The sequence below is a fragment of the Amblyomma americanum genome, chromosome 4 (assembly GCF_052857255.1).
Source record: "Amblyomma americanum isolate KBUSLIRL-KWMA chromosome 4, ASM5285725v1, whole genome shotgun sequence".
Lineage (NCBI taxonomy): Eukaryota > Metazoa > Arthropoda > Arachnida > Ixodida > Ixodidae > Amblyomma > Amblyomma americanum.
In genome coordinates, this window is record NC_135500.1 from 84371631 (window position 1) to 84388172 (window position 16542).

The following is a 16542-nucleotide window of genomic DNA, read 5'->3' on the forward strand; positions in this document are numbered from 1 at the left end:
GAGCTTCCATCGTTGTACGTGAGGTGGCAGCACAGGAAAATGAAAAAGGCGGATTAAGCAACCCTGCGTGTCGCTCCAACCGAATTCGCTGTGTCGGTGTTGCATGTGAAAGCAGTGACCGAAAATCGCACTGCGGCGTCACCGACAACACCGAATAAAGTGTGTAGGGCAGTCACACAGTCTGTCCCCCTTGAACACCCTGAGTGAGAAAAGAAAAAAAGGAACACAAACGCAAAGGAGGCACCCCGAGAAGCTGGGCGTGAGGGGAGAACGCACAAAGTGGACAATGCGCGAAGCTTAGCGGCGTCTCTCTCCCAAACCAGAGAAGGAGAATGTAAGAGAATGAGGAGGAGCTCAACTTCATGCGGCGCCTGGTGGCGGTTTTGTGAACTAGCGGCGCATGAACCAGAATCTTGGCCATGTAGCTAGCCAGACGAGCGCTGAAGCCATCATCGACAGAACTAGAAGAAAAAAGAGCAAGAACAATCCTGGTCCGCTGCAATGCCCGCGGATGAATAAGGCGCTCGCCTTTTCTATCCGGTCCACGGTCCCGGCCCGGAAAAGACCGCGCCGCCTGCTCAAGGTCGCTGAGAGCTATGACGTTCACGTCACGTGGCACGCGGACAGCGCTGACGCACTCGGACGGACCATCCGCGATGCTGTCCGCTCGTCTGAACCCATCTTTAAGAATAACGCCAAATAGTTCAAACCAGAGTCTTGTAGATGTACCAATTGAATGAAGAGTATTAAAAACAATCCAGTCGGTACTTAAGGTGGATGGTGGTGAGGAATGTCGCTAGAGGAGACCTCGCCGGAGACTACGGAGCGCAGCCGAAGGGGCGTTTCGACGGTCCGGATCGTTGCCGGGATGTGTCGGCCTAGGAGGGCAGCCTCAGCGCATGTTTCCTACAGCGGCGTCAAAACTCGAGGCCCTTTGTCTCCCCTCGGAAGGGACTGTCAGGATATTGTCGGCGGCTTGATGGTGGGTTGGCGCCGAAGTTATAATTAATCGGGCCAACCTGCCCACCACTGCACTCCCCGTAATTTCGGAGGGGGAGGAGCGACAATCTTTTCCACCCCGCGTGCAAAAGAAGAGATTCAACTGCCGACCGGCGATAGGGGCCACGCTTGATTAGCGGTTGACCGTAGGCACGAAGCTTAGACAAGTTGCGTAACGAAACCCTTTACTTGGGAAAGAACAACAAAATGTTACACAACCGAGCTCAACAAGTTAGCGTCTCTATACAGAGGCGCGACGCAGAGAACGAGCACAAAATTAGCACGCTGGCACAACAATTACCACAAAGAAGGAAACACGGCGATTACTATACAATGCTGCGCGAGAAAGAAATACAATACAAAAGAGGACGAGAAACAGCAGACAACAAGACAAAAAGAAAAGATTTCAAATGAGTAGGAAAACGACGGCGCCGCTGCTGAGTGGCAAGGTCCGGTCGCAGGGAGCGTCAAGCTGCGGTTGCCCGTCGCGGAAGTTCATTGTGGTGTGGGAGTATGTGTAAGTAAGTAAAAAATATGTTGGGGTAGACGACGTTGAAGTGTTCAATAAAATTTATGAGTTCTTGCTCTGTGTCAGTCCGAAGTAAAAGATGTCATCCAAGTAGCGTTTGTATAGGGTGGGCTTAATAGTTCAATCTTGCAAAAATTTAGATTCAATACTGTGCATGACGATGGTGGCGTAGCTGGCGGCCATCCTTGTACCCCTGGCTGGGCCGTTAATTTGTAAATAGTGTTGATTGTTGAACTCGAAGTTGTTATATTCGAGTATGATTTCCGCCAGTATTTCTAGAACACGTGGAGCAGGGGATTCCTCCTTCCTATTTTGTTCATACGCTTCGATCAGAGATTTGATGCCATTGGAATGAGGAATGTTTGCGTAGAGAGAGACTACATATAATTTTGCCAGGAAGGATCCTTCCGAAAGTTTGAGACCTGCTATTTCGCGAAGGATATGGTTTGTGTCACGTATGCAGGATGGGTGTGTTGTTGGAATATGTCTAATTAATGTGTCAATGTAACTGGAAACTGGTTCCGTAATCGTGCCGATGCCGGATACTATAGGGCGGCCAGGATTATTCTTTATAGAGGATTTTTGGTAGCATGTAGAATCGGCCTGGCGACGGGTGTGGTGCGGTGAGGGCTTTAGATAACCGTAGGGATATGTCCCCATTCTTCGCAAGTTCATCCAGAGTATCTGCTACAAATTGTTGGTATTGCGGAGTTAGGTCTGCTTCAAGACGTTGATAGAAACAAATGTTACAGAGTTGTCTCAAGCTTTCTTCAATGTATTTTTCGCTGTCCATGACCAGTTTACCACCTCCGTTATCCTTATGCGATACAGCGCGAACAGAACCAAGGACGAAGAAAGACAAGACACCACAGCGCTGACTTCAACTGGTTTTTATTGCAGAAAGGGGCGCTATTTATACGTAAAGTGGCCGGGAAAGTATAGTGACGCCACTGCTGAAATTGCTACGCGTGATAAGATAACAATGACGAGTAGAAAAGTCTGCACCGGCGCACAAAGGAAACTGATAGGAGCAGAACAACAAGGCAATACAGGGCGGAGGATGAAACATGGGAACGATAAGACAGAGCACCAGCAATTTGCAACAAAACTAACAAAGCAAAAAGGGCGTTAAAACTCAGTACATGGCAATGGATGAAACATAGAAACGATAAGACAAAGCATAGGCATTTTGCAATGAGGATACCACGGCCAAAAAGGGAATTAAAAGATCTAAAATAGTGCGAGGGAGAATTAAAAAGACAGGGCCAAAAGGGGCGAAAAAGAGGCTGCTCATAACATGGCGGCAAACAGACCTGAAAACTATTACGAGACTAGAGGTTCTAAAATCACTAAAGGTGAAAACAGAATGGACAAATTATTCAGATGACATCTGGTCCAAATAATCTAGTTCTCGTTTCGTCAGGGCGATCGAGGGAGCGCTGACATAATCTTCTTCTAGCTTCAATATGGGCACTGCCTCCATAATTTCGCGGGTAGTTTGATGGGCATTTTTATCTAGAACCTATCTCTGTTATCCGCTGGCTTTATGATTATATCTGTCCTTCTGCTAAGAACCTCCATACATCCCGTTCGTTTTTAGACAAGTTCTGACTCCCTGGAGTCTGGGTTTTTAGGCGTAAATTATGTCCTTCTGGACGGCGTTAATATACATGTCCAAATGTTTGTCCTTTCATATACTAGGACTCCAGTGGTGGCTAGTAACGTAGCATTCTATGCTATCCGCGGTAACCGGTGCCCGATCAGAAAAGTACTCCCTGAGTCGCAACATTCGTTCAAAGTTGTCCAAATCTTTTAACACCGACAATTCGTCGTATTTAACGGTGGTATGATAAAATGTAACGCCTCGAGAGAGTGGTAAAGAGGCAGATAGTAGTATACGATTCCAATTGTCCTCCTCTTCACACGGGTCACCCATTGATGCTGTTCGCGAGAGTTGTAAACCGTTTAGTACGATTTTTGATTGAAGATAGGCCTTTAGGATATGAATATGGAGTTCATGAATAATTTGTTTATCCACAATTTTGCTTAATATTGAAACTTTAGAGTTGTTTGAGGGAGGCTGTCGGTAGGATGAGCGAGAGAGAGTCGGCGTACTCGCGCGGCTTAAATGTCATTGTTGACGAACCTGTTGTACCGAACCGCAGCGCTTAAGGAGATCGTAGCGTGACACACAGGTGCTGGGAAGTTCTTTCCGGTTGGATATGGTATCAACATTGTCCTCCACCGTGGAAGGCAGCGGACGCTGCGCTGCACTAGAAGCGCCTGATGCTCTTCCGGGGCTTGCTGGTGTGCTGGTGCTGCTCACTCCAGATTTCGGTGTTGTGCTGGGAGTGGTGGAGGTATACACATGGTTGGCCTTAGATGGAGGTTGCTGCCGGTGGGTTCCAGCGGATAAGCCTGTTGTTGAAGTGGGTAGCTCGGCGGTGCTCTCTCGTGTGGCGTCCCTGGGCGACTTCGGGGTTGCGGGGACAACTGCTCTGCGCTGGGTCACGGGTGATCTTGCACTTGCCATCTCGGACAAGTGCCCTGGGTATTCTCGCGATTTTTTAGTACGGCACCCTTGTAGCAACAGTGTTCTACCCTCCTCAACCTGTCGTTGCGTCTCCGCGATGGTCAGGAACTCTGGGTCTCCGGCTTGTTTGTCTTTTTCATGGTGGTCCATGAGAACTTCAGAGTAGGTGCGAGCTACTCGAGTGTTTTACTGCATGGGGGACCGGGTGTAATACTCTCTTGTCGGCAGGTGGTCTTGCCATTCTGTCAGGATATGTCGCTGGTAGTCGAGGAGGAAGTTATAAATGTGCTATGACAAGATTGAAACTCAACCAAAACTTGGATGAACTCCATCTGATGCGAGGACATTGGATGGCGGAAAGTTCTGCGAATGGTTGAGGAAAAACACATTGGGTTTTCATCGACAAAGTTCGACAAGTTGACAATTGAACCTCTCAGCCCGGCGATTGAATTTATCAACGGATCGCCAGTTACTAGAGCGTCGCCGGCGGTATAGGGCGCGGGGTAGTACCAGCGTTGCATAAGTTACTTGAACTTTGTGTCGCACTGTGCCGATGATGTTGAAGACTTCTGCGCACCTTTAGATCGTGGTCCGGATGTCGTCGCTACTGAGACCATTCGTTCCCAAATGCAGTATCACACCGGTCACACTTGGATTCACAAAGTCCAATAGTTCTTCAGGTCGTTGATCTTGGTACCAGATTGGGTAATGAAGGCCGGGGAGCACCGACTCGAAGCGTCGAAGTGGTTTAAGAAGTGTTTAGTCTACGAATCTCCAATTAGTGCCGACTTTGGCGGAAGAGGAAATTTTCAAAATGTTTTAGAAACGTTGCTAGCAGCCATCGAAGAAATTAAGTATAGAAAGATAAACGTATTTGGTTGCTGCAGGTAAAATGCGAAGTTGAGAAACGCTTCATTTAGACAGAGATTTATTTTGAGTCGACGTTTCGGACAGAGCGTGTCCTTCCTCAAGACTGAAGTTACGGCGATCTTCCTCCTCTTCATAAAGGGACTATGCAATGAATTAAACGTCGCTTGCAAATGTTTTCAATGCTTATAAATGATGCTAAGAAGCATCCACACTAAGTATGAGTGTTCGGAAGAATTAAGAATTTTCAAAAACAGTGTTTTTTTATTTTGCCGGCCGATTGATGTTTTCGTAGTGACCGGTTTTGAAAGTAAAATGTTGAGAATAGACGTCACTAGTTCCGTGACGTCGGCAGCCCACCACACGCTGTCATTCGCTGTGGCCACGGCAGCCACGACGTCATGCGCACACTTCCGGTAGCCGTGAAATTCGTCTGCTCGTACCGCCGCGCGAGCCCTTCGGGCAGTCTTCTTAGGGCCACATTCTCACAGCCGGCCTCCTCTACGGCGCGGCGGCGACGGAGCCGAAAACCGCGGCAGCAACGGAGCGGCGCGGTGTTCTGATCGAAATAGGCGCCGAACAGCGGCAAACCAGTTAGGGCGGGTGCTCGCTCCTCCCACGTTTCTCCCGCGTGGAAAAAAATGGCGCTGGCGGAGTCCGAAGGAGATCCCGAAGGTGCAGTGAAAGTCGTCTGTCGTCTGCTTGAGCGTTGTTCTGCTTGACAATTATCGCAGAACAAACATGCGATCTCGCAAGCGCAATTCCACATTTTTACAGCGAAACACGTACCACGCGTAAAGCACCAAAACATATTTATACGAATATAGCAAACTACTATTAAGGCGCTGCGCGCACTGCAGTCACATTATTCTGGCCAATGGGAACGAAATCGAACATATGTAGGGGATAATAAACTCTGTTTTCAATACAGGAATGGTTTGTCAGGGCTTGCTAGAGATTGTTCTTTATACTAACGTTTGAGAATTAGGCTAGCAAAACAGTTTGGAGAATATTTTACCAGTATCGGCTAATTGAAGCAATGAGGCCCTAAAAGCTAGCAACAAGTAAACGCGGTTTCAACGCAGCTTTCATCGCAGGAAGCGGCTAAAAGCCGTCAGCTCGGCGGGTTGTTGGCGGCCTTCGACATAGCGCTTGTGTCGTCGTGTTTGTTCCGTCCTCGTGTTTTTGCGCGCTGTTTTACCATGGATAGTAGTAACCAACTCGCGTAGCTTTCCGTACTTCTTCCAATGTTATTCCTATGATACACTTTTTTATTACTCCGTTGTTTTCATCTCGCATTTCTTGATCCTCTTTACTGTCTTTGCTTTGTTTTTATTTGAGTTTTTCTGCTCTTTATCTTATCTGCCCCATCACCTCTATCCTCCTTTTTGTCTTCTCCACCTGAATGGTTGTTCTTTTGATCAGCCATCCCCTTCTCTTCGGTTTAAACCTGGTAAAAGGCTTTCCGTCCCCCACCTCGTTACCGTCCCGAACTCCCTATGTTCGCCATAGTCCACGGGCCGTGTTTTTTTTTTAAGGTTTTGTCTAAGTTAAGCTTCGTTCTTCGGGCTCCACAACAGGTGCCCCATCGTCCGAGGCGGTATAACAGACGAGATCAGGCAACACTTGACTGAAGGAAGGGAAACTGAATATTTATACAGGAATTCACATATTTACAACAGAATAAACGGCGAGCGATTACGTGGAGCTGGTTGAGGGAAAATCTTCCCTCCTTGGCATCGCCGAAGATGCAAGGGATCTAAATCTAGCTCAGAACAATTTTCCAGGCTCCGGAGCCCGGTATTGAAACCTGGGAGCCTGTCCCACATTTAGCACCACACAATCACAACAAACTAACACATGATTTGTATACAAACTGCATGGCATGTCTTCCAAGTTTCGCAAGGTTCAAACCCCTCTCCCTAAAATACTCAGCACGATAAGAACATCAAAATTGCTTTTAAAAAATGGCATTCCGGGAACGAGCCCTCGAAATGATTGGCCGACTAGGTTTACGTGCCACGCCCCATACTTTCACAGTATTACTAAAACTCTTACGAAGTAAAAAGAGAAACGCACGAAAATACATCAAAGACACTCTCACGGGTCGCCGGATTCCTGAGAACCCGTGACCTGGCGGCTCCCAGCATTACGGCAATCATCGATCTCAACCGAGCCGCTACAGCCGCAAGTAACAAACTACTCGTCTTCGTGCCGACTGTTGACAGGCGTCCCCCCAAAATGTGGAAAGCGGCGCCAGCGTGTCGTTGCTGCCTCTGAACGTGCGTCAGCATCCCTTTTGTAAGTACACCTACGTTTTGTTAACCCGGCCCTCTTCTCGAGAGCCGTTGGTATGCTCCGCCCTCGGGCTTCGGCGCCGCCGCAGCTCAGCCGCGGCGTCTGCTCGCCGCGCCCGCACCTGACCGTACGCTATGCTTATTTGTTCTCAGCATCGCGCGAGCGTCCAGACCCGTCTCGCCCGGCGGTGAGGACCCCTCATGCCTAGGTGGGGACCTCTGTGGGGCTCCGGGAAAAACGTCCCCCCTCCTTCCCTCCAGCTCTGTCTCTGTCTTGGCCGGTCAACGCTCGCCTGCGCGTTGACCGGTAGCGCGAGAAATCCAAATACACAACAGTGGTGCTACTTGAGCGCAACACATGAAAATTCGCTTATCGCATATCCCGCGCCCAATGCAAACACTAAACTCATCGGAGACTCGTTTACCTGGAACGCCTCCTATATTGCCAAATGAAATAAAACCGTCATCCGCTCTCTGTTCCTTGGCAGCGGGCCGGTCAATGCCCGCTTGCCTCGCCCTGCACTGTCAGTTCTTGCTGACTCGCCGACGGGAATTAATCGCCGCTTCTCGGCACAGGGCCGTTAACCAAAAGACGGATGGTTCTAACAAAGCCGCGTGCATCCACAGATCACTTACAATCTACCTTATGGCTTTTCTCTGAATTTTGAGCCTCATGATGACTGCTTCAACTTCGCAGGGAGCTGTTCCTGGTTTGGAGCGCCTGAGGCTTGCGAGCTTCTTGTAGCATGCAAGCTGAGTACTGCAGTGAGTGCTGTTTGTGAACAAGAACGCTTTCCCGGGCTAAATGTGAAAGAGGGCGTTGACACGAGTTACCTTTTCCTTTCCGGAGGAGTAAACCTCAGTTGTTAGCCACATCTCGTGTTGTGCTATTCACTCTGCCTATTCCGCGCCTTTCTCCCAGTGCGATATCGCACCAGATAGGTCAGCTCTAAACAGTCGTGCGGTGTGCTTATTTCTCTTCATGTGACAATGCCAAGTCACCGAATAGCGGTTCGCCGTTTGTGCTGCTGGGTGGGTTTCTTCCGTTTTATCTCCTTCGGAAGCGCAGACAACAAAATGCAAGACGTACTCGACGGTCGAGAAGTGTGTGGATGCGCAGCATGTGCAGGCATCGGAACTTCGGCCACTCCGGGCTGCTCATCCCGTTGTTGCGACAATCGGACCTGCCATATTTCTTATAGTAAGTGAAGTTTCGGCGCTTGCACTGAGTTAAAGTAATGTATGTTTCACTGTATCTCAGTTACATTAGGATGCTTCCGGGAACTTTCGAGAAAATTTTGGCATTGGTTGGACTCTTAATCGAGCGGCAAGACACGAGCTGGAGGCAGGAAATATCCGCAAGAACCCGCTTGGAAATCACGCTTCGGTACAGTTATCTTTCTTTGAAGCCGCGCTTTCTTCAGTTCATATTGTTGTGGCCACAGAATGAGCGTGCTGTGTTTGCATATTTTGTCTCTTTTTCAGATTTCTTGCCAGCGGTGACAGTCAGCGCAGCCTATCATTTGCATACATGATGGTGAGGTCCACTGTTTGCACCGTAATATCAGAGACCTCGCAAGCAATCTGGGACGCACTGAAACATCAATATGTCAGGTGTCCCTTAACGCCCGAAGAATGGCTCGATGTAGCTCAAGAGTTCATGCAGGGGTGGAACGTTCCAAACTGCATTGGTAAGTCATACTGTAAAATATTTATCTTGGTATCATGCCGCTCACTTCAAACTGCTCCAATCCATGAAGCAATGGTAGAGAGAGAGAGAACAACTTTATTGAAAATGCCTGCAGAATGCAGAATCGGTTAGGCTCCCTCCACTCAGGGAGGACAAGCTTTTACCGCTACGCGGCCACTACCTCAGTCTCGAGCATATGGTAGTGTTCACAGTTGTCATAGCTTAAAAACCTGCTAGTTACAGATTCAAAACTCTTTAGTGAAATGCGGTTCTGCTATCATACATGTTGCAGTGCCATGGGAAAATGCCATTGAAAATCTCTGGGTGTTGAGGAGTGATGTAAGCATGTGCTCACTTATTAAGATGTGACTAATATAATGTGATGAGATTTCGGCAATACAGTTGTTGTCAAGAATCCGAGAAGAAAAGGCTCACTATTGCTTTTTAGATACAGTGGGCAAAGAATAATTAATCTCCATTATTCTTTACAGGTAGCATTGACGGGAAGCTCGTTACCGTGGAGGCTCCCAGTAAAGCCAGGTCAGAATACTTCAATTACAAGGGGACCTTCAGCAAGATTCTTCTAGCAATGTGCGATTCCGCATATAGATTTCTGTACGGTGATGTTGGCTGGTGTGGAGGAAAGAGCGACGGTGGTGTATTTGGGAGGTCACAGCTATCCCGCGCCCTTGAATCCGGGCTCCTGGGTGTTCCCGAGCCTGCCGCGCTTCCGGAGGGGTAGCATTACACCATACGTTATTCTTGGGGACGAGGCGTTCCCTTTGAAGCCTTATCTAATGTAGCCTTATGCAAAACGGTGTTTGAAAACGGACGACGAAAGAATATTTTACTACCGGCTTTCACGAGGAAGACGTGTCATTGAAAATGCTTTTGGCATTCTTACAAGCCGATGGCGCATCTTTCGGAGGAGGTTTAAAGCTAGTGATGAAAATGTGAACAGATACATCCTTGCGAGCATTGTATTACACAATTTTCTAATCGGCCGATAGGAGGATCAGCAGTACTACTGCCCACCAACTCTAGTGGACGCGGAAACTTGGAACGGAAACGTAGTTGAAGGGGACTGGCGCAACAAAGGTAGCGATGTGCCAGCGTTTGCTGAGGCCACAAGGCTGGGTTCCAGCAGGTCCTTCCGTGATGCTGAACGTATCCGCCAAATTTTAAAAACTTATTTCGTGGGAGCAGGGCAAGCAGACTGGCAACTGGACTATATACACAGAGATGCTCCCAAGTGAAACCGCTCTACACATAAGCAGGAATAGAGCTGTTTTGACTGATTTATGTAAACGCCAGCTAATATGACAACACAGAGCTTTCTGTAGGTTGACTGTGTTCTTTACCGAGACATTAGAAATTCGTCACATCAGTTAATTGTGAATGATACTATCTGAGAATTCACTGCCTGGTGTGACGCCTGGCAGGTGCATATCTGATAATTTCTAAAAAAATGGTTTTCGTGCAAATATCACCGAAGAGATAACGCCTTACACTGCGTTATTCGTCTGAAAATGAGGCTCTCTCAAAGGTTTCAAACTAAGGCATTTATTGGACCGAACACACTGATCACGCGAAATAGTGCATTAAAAATCTTCATTCCCCTTGTTTGCATTCCTCGGTAGTCTATTAGTAAACGGTATCATCAAACGGGAGAAAATTAGCCATGATCTTCATATTGCTCCAGAATTGTAAAACAAGTTATCAGTTTTTTTTGCCGTGGTGCTGTTATTATTTCTTCTGAACGTTAGTAACTGTGACCGTTGACACCCCGGCCAGTAACGACTGAGCCGCACTAATTAAAGCCAAACTGCGCGTAAGACTCGTTCGGGAGCCTCACAAAAACGAAGCTCTCTTGGTGGCTTTCACTTTCACGCTGACTTTATTTACACTGGTCGAAGTTTGACACAAAACACATGAATACAAAACACATGAATGCAGTGGTTGGCCTCTGGCAGTCGACAGAAAGAGAGATAGAGAGAGCCACTTGTGACCTTGGTCAGACCCGGTGCGAGGGCGGGTGTCGCGTTGCCCCACGTTGAGCGTCTTCCTCCGTTCCGTCCCTTCGGGGCCGTCTCCTATTTTCCACATCCTCCCCCGCAATTAGTTATTTCGGCTCATTGTGCACTTGAAGTTCTAGAGGGAAAAGGGCTTGCACTGGTCGACGGATCTCCCCTCTGTTTTGGAGCACAATCTTGCAAGCGCGCACATTACCGTCCCTCCCTTGGAAGGTCTCCTTGACTCTCGCCATCTTTCGCATCTGGCGGGGGCGTCCGTTCGTCGCCGAGCAGCACAATAGCGCCTTTCTGTATGCTTCGCTGCTGTGTAGGCTTGGTGAAATGAGTGGACCTCAGTTGGACCACCGTTTCCAAAATAAATCCACAAGTGCGACGTGGTACTTCCATTTTCTTTGCAGCGTTCCACACGTCGACTTCGCAGAAGTGGCCGCAGTCGTGGATGGCAAAGCTGTTAGCCGTCGTCCAACAAGGAAATGAGCGGGTGTTAGAGGAGCTGGCTCCCCCGCATCCGAGTGGACATATGTGAAGGGACGGGAATTTACGACCGCCTCGACCTCTGTGAGAACTGTGTGGAGGCTGTCGAAATCCAGGCTGCTTCTGCCGAGTGTTTTGCGAAGGCACGTTTTCACGGTCCGAACCATTCTGTCCCAGAAGCCGCCCCGCTAGGCCGCTCTTTGCACAATGAGTCTCCAGGACATTCGATGTTCGCTGAGATATGCCTCGACCTCTGTTTCCCTCGATGCCCGAAACATCACTGCAATGTCTGTCTTTTGACGCTCTTTGAAAGGTCAGAGTGTTATCAGAATAGATCAATTTGCACGTCCCGCGTCTAGAAGCAAACCTTCTGAGAGCCTTCAGGAAAGACTTGGATGTGAGCGGAGGTGAGTTGGAAGCGAAAATGAACACTTACCAACTCGCCCAAATTTCCGCCTTGCTGAAAGTTGGATGTGAGGTCTCTCACGAGCACGAAATGGACTGTTCTGGTTGTCGCGCATGTAAAGAGAGCGATGTATGCCTTGCGAGTCACTCGCCATTCTCACCGCAGAATAGCGGCCCCGCAAACTCGACATATGCGATCTGGAAGGGGTCAGCCTTGGTGACGCGTTCAGGTGAAAGAGGGGCTACGGGTTCAGCTGCGAGACGGCAACTTTGTCTCTGGCATGGAACGCAACGCCTAATCACCGACTTTATTGCTTGTCTTCCTCTCAGCACCAAGTAGCGCTCACGGGGGTGGCATAGGGTGTCTCGCACTCCAGCATGCAGCAAATGCATGTGCTCGCGAGCGATGAGCAATAATGCGAACCGGTGTGCGCAAGAAATTACTACTGGATATTTTGTTTCTTCCTCTTCGGCGCTATATTGGAGTCTACCGCCAACCCTGAGTAAACCATCAGCATCGAGGTAGGGGTTGAGAGCTAGGATGGGCGATCTCTTGTCGAGTGGAGTTGACGACTGAAGTGCGCCTATTTCCTTCGAAAAGCTTGTCATTTGCGACAGTCTAAGCCAGTAGTTCTCTGCCTCCGCCAGTTCTGGTGATGTTAACTCTCCTCGTTGCAGTGAAGGGTTCCGAGAGTTATGCAGAAAGCGCTGAATCCAAGCTGTTACGCGAAGGACTCTGGTCAAGGAGCTGCTGTTTTCAATGTCAAGCAAAGGCTCCGATGCACTGCAGCTCACTGTATTGAGCACTTGCACGACTCTTTCCTCCTCTGCGCAAATACTGCTGTCGATCTGTGGCAGAACAGTGGGGTACACTGTTGAAGTCTTCAGCCAATCAGGTCAGGTCCACCAGGTTTTACTGTCAATCAAGCTGGATGGCATTATGCCCCTTGACAACAAGTCCGCGGGGTTTTCCTTTTCAGGGCAATGCCTCCAGACTAAAGGATCCGTCAGAGATTGAATCTCTTGCACTCGGTTGGCAATGAAAGGTTTCCACCTCATAGCAGAGCTGTTTATACAGCTCAGAGCAACAGTCGAGTCACTCCAGCAATGGACTAAAAGAGCTGTCACATTTATCTGCTGAATAAGCGTTTTGGCCAACCGAGCTCCAATTAGAGCCCCCATTTGCTCCAAACGCGACAATGCCAAGCGCTTTAACGGAGCCACCCTTGACTTTGCCATCAAAAGGGACGCAGTGAAGCTCCCGTCTTCATTTTTTGTCTTCACGTAAGCTACGGCACTGTAAGCTTTCGGGCTGGCATAACAGAAAACATGTACCTCCGGCTTGGCATGCTCTCCCCCCAAGGCGATTTTTCGAGGTACCGAAATGCAGCGAAGATCAGTAAGCTGCTGGCACCAACTGTTCCATTTCTCTAATACGTCTGTTGGCAGCTTCTCATCCCAGTCTGTACCGCGCTCCCAAAGGGTTTGAAACAAAATCTTCGCTGTAGTGGAGATCGGGGCGGGAAAACCGAAAGGGTCGAAAATACGCGCTGACGCTTGTAGCAAAGATCTCTTCGTGTCCTGCCGCGTTATCAAGAAGTCTATTAGGGTGTTCATCTCAAGCACTAAGTCGTCAGCATGAGGCCTCCATTCGACGCCGAGGATCTTTGTCGTCGTGAGCTCCGGCAAGCTGCCTCGTGCGTTATCACTTTCGAATACCATCGTTGCAAGCTCTGCCGCATTCGATTGCCACTTGCGCAGATGCATGCCGGCCTTGTTCATAATGCACTGCGATTCTTCACAGATGCGCTCCGCCTCCTCTATGGTGTCAGCGCCCGTCACGATATCGTCCACATACAGGTCATTTCTGAGTACAATCGCAGTGCTCGGATAACTGTCCAGCATGGACCTTATATGGTGTATGAGAGTTGCCGCAAGCAAAAAGGGACTCGATGTTGCTCCGAACGGCACTCTCGTCATACGGTACTCTTTGACAGGGGGCATAGGTTCCGACTGCTTGGGCGCTCGTTCATACCACAGAAAACGCAGGGCGTCGCAGTCACTTTCGGCGAGCTGCACCTGGAGGAATGCCTTTTCTATGTCTGCCATGATAGCGATGCTGTGGGTTCGGAAGCTGATTAGGATGTCTGAGAGATTTGTATTCAAACTTGGTCCCACAAAGCGAACATTCAGCGAGAGCTGACCTTGTGCGCTCGCGGACGCCTGGTTGTCTCGCTTGTCGGTCTGACAACGCCTCGATGCGGGAGGTAATAAATAGGTCCCTTTGGGGACTCACCATTTCTGTTGACCTCCTCAGCGTGTCCGGCAACCAGGTATTCTCGCAGCGCTTGGTCGTAAGCTTGCATGATGTCGTCACTTCTCATCAGTTTGGCTGTTAATGACCGAAGCCTCTGTGCAGCTACCCCTATATTGTCAGCTAAATTTGAAGCATTGTTTCCAGGGCAGGGCCACCTGATAACGACCATCTCTGTAAGTGACAGTTTCTTGGAAGTCTTTAGGAACTTCGTCTTCCTTGTTTGTGGCTTCTCTGTCGACTATCCCAAGGTGTTTCAGCTCCCAAAATGATTTCAGCTGTCTGGATAGGACGTCGTTGTCCTGTTGGGTGGTCACCAAGACGCGCATGACTCCGGTGGTTGTCGTCAAATACGTCATCGCCGTTATTTTCGAAACTATACCTCGTAATGTCCACCCAAAGATGGTCTCCACGGCAACGAGCTTGTCGCCGACACGCTTGACTTTTCTGGTCGTGACGTCCCAGCATCGGTCAGCGCCAATCAAGATACAGACGCCGGTGTTATGTCGATGGTCGCCAGAAGCCAGATCAGCGAGCTGGAGCCCTTGGTCTGCAACCAGGCTGGTAGCGGAGGCGTCCGGTGGTTGTAGAATGTCCCCGGGAATCTCAGGAACCTTGAGGGCCTCGACTCGAATTATGTTGTCGTTATGCCGGCTTCGTAGCCATAACTCGACTCTGTTGCACGGTTTGATGCTTGGCTTCGTGGTCCCAAAGGTGTGAATGGTGAGACGTTCTTAGCCCACCACTCGAAGCTTAAGACGCCGGGAAACTTCTTTTACGAAAGTTCGTTGGCTGCCACCGTCGAGCAGTATTCTAACCAAGGCGCGATTCTGTTTGGCTTCTGCCCAGGCTTGTGCTGTCTGCAGGAGCACGCTCGGAGTGGAGTTAGTCTGCGCCATCTGTAACGATGACTGCACGGTAGTCTCAAGAGGTGCAGGGACGTTTCTTGCTTGAGATGGTGTCGGCCTGTTTAACTCGCAGACGCCTGTAGCGTGCCGGGCGGAGCATTTCGCGCACTTAAGCCACTTGGCTGATCGGCATTCGGTTGCCTGATTGTTCCTTTTCGCGCATATGAAGCACCTCCTCTCTTTGGCCATGATTTCCTTCTTCATTTCTAGCGGAACGCAGACCACACAGTCCTGCGGAAGGTGATCCTCTGCACCACAGAATGAGCAGTGCGACTCTCTGCCTTCTACAGCGAAGACTGCTACGGAAGGCGTCTTTCCCTTTAGGCTTGAATCCCTCGGTTTCAGAACAGTGCTCTGCGACTGGCGGCTGCGGCACTGTGCTCGTTCTCTGCTCTCCACTTCCATTCTTAAGAAATCTAGGAAATCTTGCAGTTCGTCTTGGGGACAGGCTTTAGCGGTAGCTTTCTTCCGGTAGTATTCAGGGCACAGCTGATCAGGAATGCTTTTCCTTAAGACAGTCAGCAACAGCACGCCATACGTACTCGATGTCACTCCCAGTGCCTCGAGGCTTCGGACTCCCGACTGGATTTCATCATAAAGGGTCCTAAGCCTTTCCGTGTCGTGGAGGTTGTGTACCGGGCGAACACCGAGCAACCGTGGCATGTGTTCTTCGATTATGACGTCTTCTCTCCCGAATCTTTCCGTCAGAGTCTTGATCGCTACTGCGTAGTTTTCATTGCTTAGGGATAGCCCTTCGATAGCCGCGGCCGCCTTTCCTGTGAGGTAACTCGTCAAGCACTGGAATTTAGTGATTGCTGAAAGAACTTCATTCTTGTGAATTGTTGATTCGAACTGATTTCAAAATATCTGCCATGATCGCACGTCTCCGCTGAACTTAGCGATTTCCAGCTTCGGAAGTTTGGTAGTTGCTGACGGTAGCTGGCTCGTGGTGATGCCGGTGTTCACTGAAGACTGCCAGTTAGGCTCGGGAAGAGCGCCCGTTACTGACGGAGGTGTCGATCTATCTTCGCTCGAGGTTTGGTTACGTAGGGCTCTTTTGATGAGTCTTTTCGCGACGCTGATTTTCTCACTGAAGACAGATACGGCTGTCAATTCGGCGTCGAGTTCCTGCAGGTCTACCCTCTTCTCGATGCTCTCATTAACTGCTTTAAGCTCTTCTGATGGCTCGACAATGAGGTCAAATTGTTCTTCCAGCTGACCGCTCTGGACTGCAGGCTCTTGTAGGAGTGTGGTGGCTACTGTGATGATCCTGTCGATTGCTTGTCGTAGTGCCGCTTGCTTCTGGAGTCGTTCCATGGTGTTCTCGATCACTGTTAACTAAGTTTCCCGTGTTTCGGCACCAAAAATGTTATTTCTTCTGGACGTTAGTAACTGTGACCGTTGACACCCCGGCAAGTAACGACTGAGCCGCACTAATTAAAGCCAAACTGCGCGTAAGATTTGTTCGGGCGGCGGGGCTGCGCTCGCGGGAG

The 16542-nt window shown here is 49.4% G+C and overlaps 1 protein-coding gene across 1 annotated transcript; it reads left to right on the top strand.

The window, feature by feature from the left end:
- The first annotated feature begins 3750 nt into the window (after positions 1-3750).
- On the top strand, positions 3751-11474 carry LOC144129624 (uncharacterized). Its single transcript, XM_077663744.1, has 5 exons — positions 3751-4079; positions 8235-8426; positions 8487-8612; positions 8711-8916; positions 11347-11474. Exons 1-5 carry the CDS (start codon positions 3751-3753, stop codon positions 11472-11474), a joined length of 981 nt encoding a protein of 326 aa, XP_077519870.1.
- Positions 11475-16542: the final 5068 nt, after the last annotated feature.

Bases quoted from the DNA above. Each gene is read 5' to 3' on its own strand.
- LOC144129624 (XM_077663744.1), top strand. From the start codon at position 3,751: ATGGTATCAACATTGTCCTCCACCGTGGAAGGCAGCGGACGCTGCGCT. The intron at 4,080-8,234 runs GTATTCTCGCGA...GTCACCGAATAG, and splicing joins ATCTCGGACAAGTGCCCTGG to CGGTTCGCCGTTTGTGCTGC. The intron at 8,427-8,486 runs GTAAGTGAAGTT...ACTGTATCTCAG, and splicing joins GACCTGCCATATTTCTTATA to TTACATTAGGATGCTTCCGG.